We start from the raw sequence: 15,297 nt of genomic DNA, 5'->3' as shown, positions 1-15,297 counted from the left end.
TAATAAGAATTACACAATTAACATATAGATATGCGAGATATTTTAATACCCTTCCTACAAAATTAAAGATCATAGATAAATATTTGTGGAAACGATTAAATGAATTTTATCGAGAGAGGAAAATACAGACAACAAGCTCACATTAATTTCTTAATCAATGGATACTGAAACATGCATAAAATACCGTCCATTATTATTTCGATGGAAAAATATCCCATTTTATATATAAAAAAACCCCCCACACAACCTTATCTATGCAGTTATATAACCCGTTCTCATAGATCTCGTTATTCTAAAATAAATAAAACGATCTTTATAGGTTTAAACCTCCCGACATTGACACTACCCGGCTCTGTGTCGGGATCGAATGTTTAAAACACAATGGTCGGCTTACGTGATCAATCTGGCCCTTTAAAGATGCGATAGAATGCACGCAGATAATCACTGACGCGCGGCGTGGGCATGACCGCACACCGAGGTATTCTGGGCAACCTGGTAAGTAAAATGTTCAATGAAAAAAGAATATGATTTCTGATCGCTTTATTGAAATATATAAATCTTTGATCACGAATCTTACGCCTATTGCATTGTATATGGAAAAACTGATGGTGATAAACACCAACCATATATATATATATATTATTCAAAACACTTTATTGAAATATTTGGACCGTCTTACAGGTCTTCTTTAGTCGTGTTTTAAAAATTAAAAACCACGATTGATCACGAAAAACAGACCATTGTGTTTAAAACATTCGACGCGCAATATGCCAGTAGCGTATTTTTCTTCTCAATTTTGGTTTCCAAAACACAACTGAAGAAGACCGGTAACACGGTCAAATTATTAGATGAGTGTTTAGAGTCTCGTTTCTAAATTTTACTCCGATAGGGAGATTCCTATATATATATATATATATATATATATATATATATATATATATATATATATATATATATAAAGACTATTTAGTAAATGTATTCGCACTATATAACCCTATAACGGGCCTTCTAACACGGCAGCCATCAATTAACCGTATAATCACCTAACCATTTATCCATCTTAGAAATCAGCTAAAGAGTTAATGATAATTGATTGATTGGTTGATTGATTGATTGGTTGATTGATTAATTGATTGATTGGTTGTATCTTGTTTAACTCTCTCTCGAGAATTTTCCTTTATATGGACACGTCACCAAGACCGGTGAAGGGCTTCAAATTTAGGCCTACCTACTGTGGCACGGGACATCCGTTTTAGGGTCATCTCCGAAGACCCGTGACATTCACACCTGATGCCGAGCGTTTGGCGATGGAACTGTCACTACCGGTTTTAACGACTTAGGTCTGTCGCGGCCGGGATTCGAACCCCGACCTTCTGCATGCGGGGTGAATGCTCTACCTCTACCACACCGCGGCGGTTCAATGAAATGATTTGGCGTTACAAAATTGGGAAATAGATGGATAGATTGGGAAGAGGGAACTCGCTCTCTGCCTTTTTAATATATCAACGTCAAACAGAACGATATCTCTTGTGCATCTCTAATTCCTCAACCCTAGACCTACTGTTCCGGTTTTCTTTCACTTATATTTTCCGTTATGTAGTCACTCTAAAATGATCATTTTTTGTTTGCCATGATTACTTCGTTTCATTTATCCAATCACTGAGATGATCTCGATCACGTGCTGTAACTGGACCACGTAGTTACATGTTCGTTTCGCATCTGGAAGGCAACGAGTTCGATAGCCAACCCAGTGACAACATATTATAAGGAGCGATTTAAAATAGGTAGTACGGTTCTTTTGCCAAGTGCCCAGAATTCGAAACGAACGTCAAGGGTATATTCAGATTTTAATTTTGAAACAGTCACGGCAGGCGGCGGCATGAAAAAAAATATCTCACGGCTACGGCATTTGAACATAAAAGGTCGAATTTAATGAATACTTTTCCTACAGCGTACGACGCCCCCTTCTGAGAAAAAAATCTCAATTGGGAACACGTAACAACCAAACAGCGAATCGTTGTTAATTCTGGTCCACTTCGTCTGTCGATATCATGTGAATCCCCGCGTTTGTTACCCTGCCCATGTCTGTATCAAACAATGTCTTAATTTCGTCCGCCAATATCATATGGATTATAACGTTTGTTACTCTACCTATATTTGTATCAAACAATATCTTAATTTGCATCTGAGTGTAACGATTTTATGAGATACTCAACAAGCAACTTAATCTATTTTCACATTTTGATGCCAAGACACATTGTGTTTCATGGAATTCAAAGTAGCACCACAAATAATGAACCTATACAATATCAATCAATGTCATGTTCTGATAATAACACAGCGGGGTTACTTAGGGTAGCTCAGTACACTAAAGCTTATACTCTGTATGACGCCACCTCATAAGATGGCGATTGAAATGTTTTGTGATATTATTTGTATTGATCAACTTGTTTGTCTGTCATCGTAGCTCAGTGGTCAAAGCATTGGGCTGGTGCACCACAGATCGAGAGTTCACCCCCCCCCCCCCCCCGGCCGAGTCTTTTATACATATGTGTTGTAATAATTTTTTTTTTTTGAAAACCATGTTCTTATCCTTTGTATATTATTTGCCTTTTTGATATAACTACTTATTGTATATCATCATATCTGTAATGATTAAATCAACGAGAACCCATTTCTGGGTGTAGTGAGCCACCTTAATGCTATTTTAATAATTCTGTACATTAACAAAACAATTCAATAATTTACAGCTGAACCTCGTTCCCCTCAAACGAACACAGATAGTGCATGTATTGGGTTAAATTTCTCGAAAAAATCCCAAACTTAAGCTTGAGTTTTCCTTGATTTGAGCATTCAAAATTGGAGTAAAATCTCAGACTTAAGTCAAAGTTTCGACAACAGTTTATTTCGAGAAATTCAGGCCTGAACATTTAAGTTCTGTGTTACTGACGCTTAACAAACAGACAACGTTTATTATCCGGCTGTTTCAACATAGCTGACCGCGATGTGTCGAAATTTAAAGCATGTTTACCATGCATTAACGCTTTGCTGTGTGGATTTTATCATTTCACATTGCACGCAAATAAAAATGACAGACAGAGTACACAACGTAATGTACACAGAGAGACTGAGCGACGGTAGCAGTAAATCCGGAATGACAGTAGAAAGTGACACAATAAATGTTTATCATCACAGACATGAAGAGGGCTCTAAAGAAAACTTCAATAAAAGAAAAAAAAAACTATAAAACTACTACAAAGCAAGAAATCCAAATCATGAAATCTGAGGAATAAAATTCCCATTCAGTTATGACGTTCCTGGAACTGCGCTGAAAATCTTCCTTTCTTTCGTCAAGAGAAAATAATAAATCTATGTCCATAAATTATAAATGAATTATACTGCCATATGATAACGAAAACACATGTACTTAAGATTAGAAACGTATTTAATAGATTTATTGACATTTGCTGGTCTAGCCTTCATATATTATTCAGTACTCGCCACTGACAGTCCGGTAGCCTAAAGTGAGAGTATACCTAAGCCTCAGATTTATCTAATCCATATAATATTGACATGCATGAGTCCATAAATATCGTGTTGAGTGGATGCTTTTAAATTGATTTAATACATCAATAAAGTGTTTGTGTGATTTTGAGAAAACAGGGGTACACATGTACAAAAAAAAAAATCTGATTTGTGACTTACCCTATTCTCAATGTATGGTCACGGACCTGGGACTAACTGAATGCTACATTAAACATATATTCCTTACAGAGACCAAATACTTCAAGTATAGGCATGCCACCTTTGTATGTCAAGGGTGAAATTTGATTTTTTTTTTTTTAAACTTGGCACTGGGTGTTATGATAAATGTTCACATATTGACTGTAATGATTTGAAATAACCCCCTATGTATACAAAACTACCTAATCTTTCGTGTGTAAGTACTATTGGCGGTCATACTAAACAGTCTAGTAACTGTGATACTGTATATAAAAAATATACAGTTTATATACAGTTTATTCTTATAACTCATACACCTTGTTCAGCAGACCGAGATTTGGCTCAAATACTTGCATATTATTTAACATATCAAATCAAAGTACTGACACTTTTTAAAGACTCTCGCGTTCAACCATTAAGAAGTTCTTCAATTTAATGATTCGCTGTTTTGTTGATGGTCCGTGACTTGGTTCTGTGATGGGTAAGAAAGAACCTGCTATGTTTGTTCAGTGGTTCATGTTGTATGTGTGTTTGATTGGGGGGTTGGGGGTGGGGTGGAGGTTGTAGTGTTGAGTAGTTTTCCCTGTAACTCCCACTCCCGACACTTGACTTCAAAACATTTTTTTATATACAGTTTATGAGCAAGTCGTGATAATTTTCGCTATACATGTATTCTGGTCCTAATCATTCACATGTATCTGACTATGTCTTATTTTGATTGAGAAGGGCAACTAAGATTTTTTTCTTCAAAATTTATAATATTGAATTCTTGTCAAGCATAGGACTAATCGTAAGAGACGATAAGCGCTTTCCTAAAATAATGACGGGGGATGCACCGCAGACACCTTTTGCATCCAAGATGCTGAGCTTTCAGGGCACGAAGACTTAAAATAAGATTTTATTGAAAAAGATGAGAAATCTAATTGTTTGGCCATTCAATTACACGGAGGAAATAAACATTATAACACGTGTTTATTGCTCTCTGGTTTTATACCACAGGTTTTCTGTTGCTGATGTGACACGTGGCTGAAGAAGGATGGGCGGCGGATCCAGTATTTTCACGCAACAAGAGCTGAGCGATTATCAGGTTGGCATTTCCCTGCTTCTAACCTTTAACCTCTTTAAAACTTCCGTGGAGATGGGACTTATTTTGTTTTAGTATGATAATATAACATATAGATACAAACACTAGACATGGCGTTAGTGACGTCTTTATTCTCTAACAGAACGTACAAACAAAATTTAAATGAAGATATTTATGCCACTAGAAGCCATCGGAAGATATGAAATATAAATAGACGGGGTGAAATTGTTGTTCTATAAAGAATTGTACCTTTATGTGATATATGCTTTGAAAGTTTAGCATCCTAACAATCAATGAGGTACTAATTTAGGACTAGACATTTTTAGTGCAGTATCTGATCACCATAATGAAACATACTTGGTATAAATATGCAATATGAATTATTGCACAGTTTCGTAGTATTAACTACTTTTTATGTCTTCGATCAATCCACGAGAGTCGTCCTTGAGAAGTTTATGAGGACACTATACCCCAGCGAACGTTTAGAAAACAATGCAAATTTTATAATTCACAAACTGTCATCCAGTGTGTCGGCATCATTTATTTACCAGTAACCAAGTCCAGTACAATTGTTAGATTTAATTTAGCTATAATCAGCCAAGGTTACCTACTACTGAAAGTACACGCTAGGTTATGCAGGAATTATCTCCGCAACCAAGATTGATTGATTATTTGATTATATGAGGTTTAACGCCGTTTTACAGACTACTTGGACTAAAAAAAAAAAAAAACAACACGTCCACTTAGAAGCAAAATGGTCCGCATTACTTTCTTCAAAATTAGAATAAACATTATAAAACTCTAGGTGAAAAGAGTTGGGTTTCACATTGAGTGTGTGTAAAACTATGTAAAGACTTCTGTAAAGAGGGTCTCCTTAATATGCCTAAGTTTTGCATCCCCTCACCGGTAATGATGACATCTACAACTTAGTGAAATATCAGTAAAATATGGGACATGTATAAAAACTACTGCAATATATGACTTACATGTACAATGTAATACGTGATAATCTTTTCCATGGGGGTGGGGCGGGGATAAGTCATATAATATAGGTCGTAAACTATATTCTGTAGACGTCACCATTGAAAACAAAACATATATTCAAGTTTCAATGTGCATGTTTGGAGAAACTGCGAAGATGAAAGAGTATATTCGCAGAGTATGTGATAAGAGACTTGCACAAAATATACCTATTTACGGATATATAACAATTCTATGAACATGCAGCATCAAAACAATTATTTGAGATTCCTCGTATTTTAGTAAAACCCCTGCAGCGTCCGATGTTATGATTAACATGAGAACGTTTATCATTTACCTGTCTAGAAATTCATCAGAAACTTTATCATTAACCTGTCCAGAAATTCATCAGAAAGTCTATCATTAAATCTTGGATTCTAAGTTAATATATTTCTTTATTTCAGGAACTGACGTATTTTACAAAAAAAGAAATTCACCAGTAAGTACATTATTCCATTAGCATATTAGTATATCATTTACTTATCCAGAAAGTATATCATTTACTTATCCAGAAAGTATATCATTTACTTATCCAGAAAGTATATGATTTACTTATCCAAAAATTCATCAGAAAGTATATCATTTACTTATCCAGAAATTCATCAGAAAGTATATCATTTACTTATCCAAAAATTCATCAGAAAGTATATCATTTACTTATCCAGAAATTCATCAGAAAGTATATCATTTACTTATCCAGAAATTCATCAGAAAGTATATCATTTACTTATCCAGAAATTCATCAGAAAGTATATCATTTACTTATCCAGAAATTATATCATTTACCTGTCTAGAGATTCATCAGAAAGTTTATATCTAAAATATCCACATCTGTCATATAAAATCTACTTTTAATTTGAATATAAAACCACCATGTATTTGACCCGCATTTTCATCGATAAATACACACGGTTAGAAAACCTGTAATTCCATCAACATGAACAAACACACCATTCAGAGAATCTAGAAATTTGGGTACTATTAGACCATGTCAATGCCCTGAAAATTCACATCACTTACATCTTTAAATTCATCATACAGTTCACGATTGGTATTAAATTTCAGCTGTCATTGTGTCACCAAAAATTGAATTCAATGAAGATTGCTCTATATTATATGTTTCAGCAATAACACCAGTATTTAATTATTTCAAACACCTTTAAACCCCAAAGCAAGCACATGACTGTGTAATTTGGCTATTGAATAATTACTGTCTTGCAAGACAATAATTCTTCCTTAAAGATTTCTTTACATTAAAAGCGGTTATCTAGTTTTATTAGGTTTCTCTAGTTTCTTTTTTGTACAAAATAAATGTTCTTATGCCATTGAGAGATTTTTTCGACGAAAAACAACAACAACTAGTTGCCATTACTTTCACCGCTAACAAGGAACCCATCATTACGTAACGTCATAGGTTTTGCACAGTACCGGGATAGAAAATCGAAACCGCATAACTCCGTTTACCTGATCAAGAAATAGGGCTCACGGTGGGTGTGACCGGTCGAGAGGGTATGCTTTCTCCTCCTAGGCACCTGATCCCACCTCTGGTATGTCCAGGGTTCCATGTTTGCCCAACTATCTATTTTGGATTGCTTATAGGAGTTATGAGATTGACTACTGTTCATTATCTTCATCTTTGATGTTATGACATATCACCATATTCCCTTTCTCAGTTATTTGTCATTAAATATATGCATTTTCCCCAGCGTTTTTAGAAGATTCGAGAGCTTGGCGGCAAACAATGGTAAGGAAGTGACGAAACAAACAAAGCTATCCCATGATGATCTCTTCAGTCTACCGGAACTCAGTGTAAGTAGCTTGCGTAACATGATATTCACAAAGACTGAAATGATTTTTCGTATTGTAAATGATTCGAAGACAAAACTGAATGACAATTTCCAGTGTGAATTTGCCAACATTTCAATAAAAGCTGCTTAAAGCAGCTCATACAAACATATCCATGTTGATTACTTGATTTAGGATGGTATACTACATTGTCATAAATATCTTACTTCCTTTTAGAATGTGACTAAAAATATGATTATCATCAATGTTTGTAGAATATGACTAAACATATGATTATCAGTAATGTTTGTAGAATATGGCTAAAAATGTAATTATCAGTAATGTTTGTAGAATGTGACTAAAAATATGATTATCATTAATGTTTGTAGAATATGACTAAAATATAATTATCAGTAATGTTTGTAGAATATGGCTAAAAATGTAATTATCAGTAATATTTAGATATCAGTTTTATATTTAATTACCCAGCTGTGTAGCTCAATCAATTTTATGTGTCGAATGCTAATCTGTAAATAGGGTTGAGTCCAGCAGAGTTTTTAGTTTCTTTCGGATTACTTTCTACTAAACCTGCATATTTTTACTATTTGAAAGTTTTCACTTTCATTCATATCAAATTCCTGAGACATTCCTCCTGAATAATCTGTAGCCTCCGCGAATTAGACTTTGGAATTTAGTTCTTTCTATATATTCTGAATGTACAGATATAAAGCTATCAAGTTTATAGATATTATAAATGTACAAATTACACACAGCGAGGACTTAATATCTCGCTTAATTTCATTTCAAAATATCAGTTGTAATTGTTAACAAGAACCGCACTACTAACGTAAATCGTGTTCTGACGATTGTTAAAACAACAAACTGATATATGCCTTTCAGTGACATTGTACTATTTTTTATTGCTAATAGGAGTTATAAGATTGATCACACACAGTTCGTTATCTCCATCTTTCCTGAAGCTATTAATATAGAAATCTTTAAGGGAATTTTTCACTAGAAACTTGAATGATTTTTACCCACTTTGTAATCAGTTTGCTTGAATGTTTGATAATTGTCCGCAAAAATGTTAAATCTTGACAGCAAAGATGACAGATTCAATGAAAAAACATAATATGAAAAAAAAAAAATTGCTTCAGTCAATGGCTCTGATAAGCGAAAAGCTCACAAGGTAACTCCAGCAGAAACACACTTACTCCATCGCCATTTTCTACGACAATAATTATGTAACGAGCGAAAATGTGCATTAATTTTGTAGTATTACTTTGTTTTGTTAGAAGAATGGAATCGTGTGGTGTTTTTTTTAAATTAATCATTTAGGTGTCTTTTTGGTAGGTTAACCCGTTTCAAGACCGCATCGTGAAAGTGTTTTCGTCGTCTGATGATACAAAAATGTCTTTTGAGGACTTCCTGGATATGATGTCAGTATTCAGCGACAACGCCCCCCTGTCAATCAAAACAGAGTACGCCTTCAGAATTTATGGTATGCTATACCTGTATGTCTACTTGATTACCTCACACTTTTATTGCGTTTATGTGAACATAATACAAAATAATCAGTTATGTGAAAGGTGACGATAACAAATATTGATCAAACTGCTATAAGGAATACAAAATAGAGAGTTAGGCAAACACGGACAGCTGGATCGATCTACCAGAGAATGAACAAAAAAGAACAAATATAAACGAAAGCAGGATATGAAGCAGAAGCAGAATTTATTCAAAAACGTCTATGTGAGAAGAAAAACTCTCTTGCTGTGGCCTTCAATTCAACATTTAGATATATCGACAACGTTTTATCTATTAACTTTCATTCATATCTCGATTCGGTATATCCCGGTGAATTTGAAATAAAAGACATCACAGAGTCGTCCACCTCTGCTTAATATTTAAATATTTCATTGAAAGTAGATATTAATGACAAACTAACAACTCACCTTTATTATAAACTGGATGATTTCAGCTTCTCCATCATCAAATCCCCATATTAATGTAGCAATATACCATTATCACCTACACAAGGTGTTTATATCTCTCAACTGATTTGATACGCAGGACCTTGTTCTGCGCATGGTCAGGTTGTAAATTGAGGCAAGCTACTGACAAACAAGTTGATGGTACAAGGGTTTAAACAGTTTCGTTTAAAGTCAGCATTTCGCAAATTTTATGGTCGTTATAACAATATATTTTGCCAATACAACCTATCATTGGGTTTAGTGCTGTCTGATGTGTTTCATACCGATTGTTAAGCCGTTCTTAACACACTGATTTTACTACGGATGACTCCGTTTTCCTGATCAAGATATTGGGTTCACGGCGGTTGTGGCCGGTCGACAGGGGATGCTTACTCCTCCTAGATACTTTATCTCACATCTGGTGTGTCCAGGGCTCCGCGTTTGCCCAACTCTCTATTTTGTATTGCTTATAGGAGTTGTGAGATTGATCACCGTTCGTTATCTTCACCTTCCGTGTAGATGGAGTAAAGCAGAGTTTTATATCGGGAGGCATCAACTTTAATATTTATTTATACACTGTAACACGCGGAGGGCATTTTAAATACATCTGCACTGAATTCTATATTTTTTATGATTATTTACAGATTGAACAGTGTTCTTGATCTTCACTTTTTCGTGATAGCTGATAATATAATTATCGGAAATTAATATCGTATTTCTCTTCTACATTCGCAAATAGACATGTGTTATTCCCCATTCCTTGCACGACAGGTCACAATTCTACACGTTCAATTTATTCAGTTGCATTTCCCCATATTGAACGATTAGGATTTAGTGTAATTTTTCCCGGATGTGACTGACTGCCATTTGAAAGAGATCAAGTTCACTTGTGATATTTGACTTTGCAGATTTTGATGAAGATGACATGATTGGTCGTGGTGATTTACACAAAGTAATAGACAGACTGACAGGTGATCAGAAACTTGGCGAGTCTGACATGGAGCAACTAATTGACTCTGTAAGTACGACAGCTCTTCAACGACTCGTGTGTCTGGTGTAGCTATTTTTAATAAACAAAGACAATTATACAAGAGGTCTCAAGGATATCCATAATCATTGAAAACTTAATGACCAAAATATAGCTTTAAATTTTGAACACTATTTGTTCACCGATTTCATTGTAACCATTTATTACCATCACCATATTACTAAAATCCCGCATTAGAAACATCAAATCAAAAATACGTACCATTTATCTTTCTGTGTTCAGAAGAGATAATATAATTGGATAAGTTACATGGTTCCAGCTGAAAAAGCCTGTAACAACATTGTCCTTGCTTGTAAGGCTCACTATTACAACTGTATTTTAGAAGAACTTGGCATTAATTCCTTTTTTGGTAATCATACATATAATCCAACTGCCCTTTCAAATGATAAAATTCTTTAAAAGCATGCTTCAGTTTTAAACACATTTAATATCACAGTCAATGAGTCGGATGACTATGAAGTACCGTACCTATACTGAATTCTTGATTTGCATATGAACCCTTACAAGCAACGGCACATTGATGAATCCAGTAAGTGTTCTACCAAGCCCCTATCTTTACTCGTCACGAACATATTAACAACTGTGAAGGAGAAACTTCAAACTTCACTATGTATGTCATAAGTGGTGTAAATCAAATGTGGATTCTAAAAATTTCTAAAGAAGATTTTAGTAAACTTGAGATCGCAAAGCTTTTCTCAAATCAACGACATCAAACCGTATAACTTCTCTACACGTTGCACGACCATTCCTAGCAATGAATTAAAGACTAGCCTTTTTAACATCACAGACAATGGCTTCTTCAACAAAAATGGAAAACGGAAATATTCATATCTAAAGATCAGTCAATAAGAAAAATATTTTGCTAAACCCCACTCTGATTCCACGCACAAGTACTCTGAAGTTGAAATTGAATATATGCTGGAGTTCCTCTATGACAATATCTTCGTAGTCTTTATTGATCAGGTCTTCCAACAGTCTGTTGGAATTCTCATGGACACGAATTGTGCTTCGTTGTTAGATGACCTGTTTTTATATTCTTTTGAAGCAGAATTTATTCAAAAATTTCTCCTTGAGAAGAAAAAATCTCTAGCTGTGGCCTTCACTGCGACATTAAGATATATCGACGATGTTATTATTTATTAACAATTAAATTTTCATTCATTGGTCGATTCGATATATCCCTGTGAACTTGAAATAAAAGACATCAAAGAGTCTTCCTCTTCTGATTCATAGTTAATTGTCGTCCACTACCAGTGTGAATAATTATAATCTTTGAATAAAAGGTGAAGATAAGGAACAGTGATCAATCTCACAACTCCTATAAGCAATACAAAATATTTCCCCCTGAGGAAACCTTAAGTTCCTATCCTACCTAAAGTTACAGGTAAAGGAGTCCATCTCTATATATTTATCTATCTATCTATCTATCTACATCTATCTATCTCTCTCTCTATCTATCTATCTATCTATCTATCTAAATGTATGTATCTATCTATCTAAATGTATCTATCTATCTATCTATCTATCTATCTATCTATCTACATGTATCTATCTATCTATTTATCTACATGTATCTATCTATCTATCTATCTATCTATCTATATATATATATCTTTCGTTTGTCCTAAAGAAGGGACGGGTCGTCCCGAAAATTTGACAATCTGGTTGTTCTTGTCGTTGGTCATTTTAGTGCTTTGTATAATTTTTCGTATTTGACCTTGTATCCATGTTGTGGATCCGACACTTTGAGGTATCGGGTGTTGTTGGAACTTTAGTGCTTATATATACATGTATATATATATAGATAAGAATTATGATCTGATGTGAGATGGAAGCTATGCTATGATTCGAAGGAAACTAAAAACTAAATAGTACTGTCAACCACATTTCCATTATTCATTCCCATGTGCAACTCTTACAAATAACGTCTTTTGTGATTTGAAATCGTGACTATCCAGAAGGTTTGGCAATTTTTGCTTTGGGAAATATTAGCGCCACTTGCTTTCCGTACAAAGTAACTAGAGCGTGAATGGTCCTGTATGATTAATGTATTACAAACGAAGTATGACATCAAATTGTCAGTTTAAAGTCAAACGTCACAAAATTACCCACATCATAAAAATTCAGATCCTGTCGTGTTTCCGTGAATTGGTTCTGTATTATAGTTTTGTCTCGTCCTGAGTCAGTATAAATTTATATATTTGTTGACTTGCATTTAGGCAGAACTGCTGAAGTTTTATTTATCTATGTGTAAGAAACGTTTAAAAAGAACATTCGTGTTTGAAATGAAGTAGCAATGTTGTTTTGAATATCAATTTATCAATTTATTCTTCAGATTATGGATGAAGCAGACCTGGACAATGATGACGCATTGTCATTTGCCGAGTTTGAGCACGTGGCCACTAAAAACCCTGAATTTATGACGTATGTATCCTGAATATCTATAACATGATCACTGCAGCGTTTTCACAGAAAACATTGTTTTATGAAATATTCTTACTGATCAACATGTGTGTTTTGTACTTCCATTACCCAATCAATACCACACCATACACCAGCTCAAGTACTAAAAATGATACCGAGGACAACATTTAGAATGTAGATTCACTAGATGACAACATTTAGAATGTAGATTCACTAGAGGACAACATTTAGAATGTAGATTTACTAGATGACAACATTTAGAATGTAGATTCACTAGAGGACAGCATTTAGAATGTAGATTCACTAGAGGACAGCATCTAGACAGCATTTAGAATGTAGATTCACTAGTGGACAGTATTTAGAATGTAGATTCACTAGATGATGGTGTATATGCTTTTCTACAAGAGTTTCAGAATCATGGTGTATTGTAAACCTTATACGGTACCAATTTTTATCACCAGATATGTTGTTTGTTTTTACAGGAGTTTCAGAATACGTTTGTAAACATGGCTGTATCAAAACAAGAGAAGGGGTGTTTACATGTGGTGAATTGAAAACTTGACTGTACCGTGAGGTTTAACCCAAAGGATAATGAATTATGTACATTTTGATGATATTGATGTCGCCCACTTACCTGTCCAAAACACGTTATACAGGTGATCATTCAATAGAGGCATATTGTTTTAAGACACGTGTTACAATCGTGCTACAAACAAAAATATTGATGCGTGGCTAGTTATATATTTCTTGTTATTATTACGATTTTACAAACCATATGGATTATCTATGTGAAAGATATGAAGATAGTAGCAAGCGAATTTGATTAGGTTATATAACCTTTTATATATATATATATATATATATATATATATATATATATATGTTATGTTATACTTGCATGCCCCATTATGTTAAATAAGCTTTTTATCTTTTTTCCCTGTGATTATAGCTTGTAATTTGCTAATTTCGCAATGTGTTGATATGTCTGTGATAATAAAAATCCATTTGATACAAACGTGCTTGTGAGTGTTAAGTCAATAAGGCATATATTACACGTAGTTGTATCGGATGCAAAACGTGTAGCTATCTGGCGAAAATCGACCTAACAGTATTATAAAAACTTTCGATTTTCTTAGCATGATTCCAGTGTTATATCCGTATTTATTCAATTTCTTTTTTCTTTTTTTTTTTCGTTTTTTTTTTTTCGGTTTTTTTTTTTTTTTTTTTTTTTTTTTTTTTTTACAATTTTGTTATCATAAGATTATAATGTTAAATCTATTTTCCATTACATTTTTGTGTGACTATACCTTTGAAATGTTTAGGGTCCTACACTTTTGGCATGGAACTCCCGGGAAGTGTTGTCCGTTTGATAGCCTGTTGTATTGTGTTGTGTTGAGAAGTTTGCCGGGGTCCAGGGACATGCCAACATGAAATGATGTTCAATAGATAATATCACAGAAAATTCAGTGTTTAAAGAAAGAATTCACGCAAATATGCAGCACAATTCAGTATTTAAATGCGGCACAAATTCCTTATTTATGTATGCGGCACAAATTTCGACCTACGCATGCCGCTTTTGACCGTAGATGAATGTGTGGGGTTTTACTTTAAAGCTGACATGAATTAATAAATACGTACACCTTTTTCATCTTATCCGCCATATTTCTTTCAGGTAGCCTAATTTACTCTACCCGTATATACCCCAAATAGGATTGTCACACCTGAGTGATTTTTGTAGGTGGACTCGACCAGTGCACACCTCCGATAGTAATATATAGGGAAATGCGAAACAAATAAAATCACATTTTAAAACATTATACTTTGCTCAAAATCACAAAATATTTATTGTATACCAATGCAACATTCCGAAAGTTTAGATAATTTAGAAAAAAATGCAAAAAAAAGAGAGCTTTTTTTGCATACTTGCAAGTGCAAGCAAGTATTTGCAGTTTCTTATGAAATAAATGCGGAGAAATCATTTCCCAATTACATACTGATAGAATGGAATAAGCAAAGAGCATAAAATATATTATTTATATCAATTCTTGCAAAATACAGGTCCATGCCATATGCATAATATGTAATGCACATGGCATATTCGCCACAAAAAACACCGTATCAAATACGGACGTCTATTCAACAGGTATCGGAGATGTGCACTTACCGAAAATATTAGATTCTCTTTATTCTGATAAATCCACGAAACAAAATGATAAACTCCATTTGTATCTCGTTAGAAC

General features: G+C 34.1%; 1 protein-coding gene across 1 annotated transcript; it reads left to right on the top strand.

Annotated features, from left to right (window-relative positions):
- Nucleotides 1-370: 370 nt before the first annotated feature.
- On the top strand, nt 371-14,072 carry LOC125656184 (calcium and integrin-binding protein 1-like). Its single transcript, XM_048886780.2, has 8 exons — nt 371-495; nt 4,723-4,810; nt 6,232-6,266; nt 7,534-7,636; nt 8,966-9,113; nt 10,494-10,603; nt 12,969-13,057; nt 13,540-14,072. The coding sequence occupies exons 2-8, from the start codon at nt 4,760-4,762 to the stop codon at nt 13,559-13,561; spliced, it is 558 nt and encodes a 185-aa protein (XP_048742737.1). The 5' UTR covers nt 371-495; nt 4,723-4,759; the 3' UTR covers nt 13,562-14,072.
- The last annotated feature ends 1,225 nt before the right edge of the window (nt 14,073-15,297 follow it).

Source organism: Ostrea edulis, chromosome 7, assembly GCF_947568905.1.
Source record: "Ostrea edulis chromosome 7, xbOstEdul1.1, whole genome shotgun sequence".
Lineage (NCBI taxonomy): Eukaryota > Metazoa > Mollusca > Bivalvia > Ostreida > Ostreidae > Ostrea > Ostrea edulis.
The sequence above is the reverse complement of the archived record's forward strand: the minus strand, read 5'-3'. Positions and strand labels throughout refer to the sequence as shown.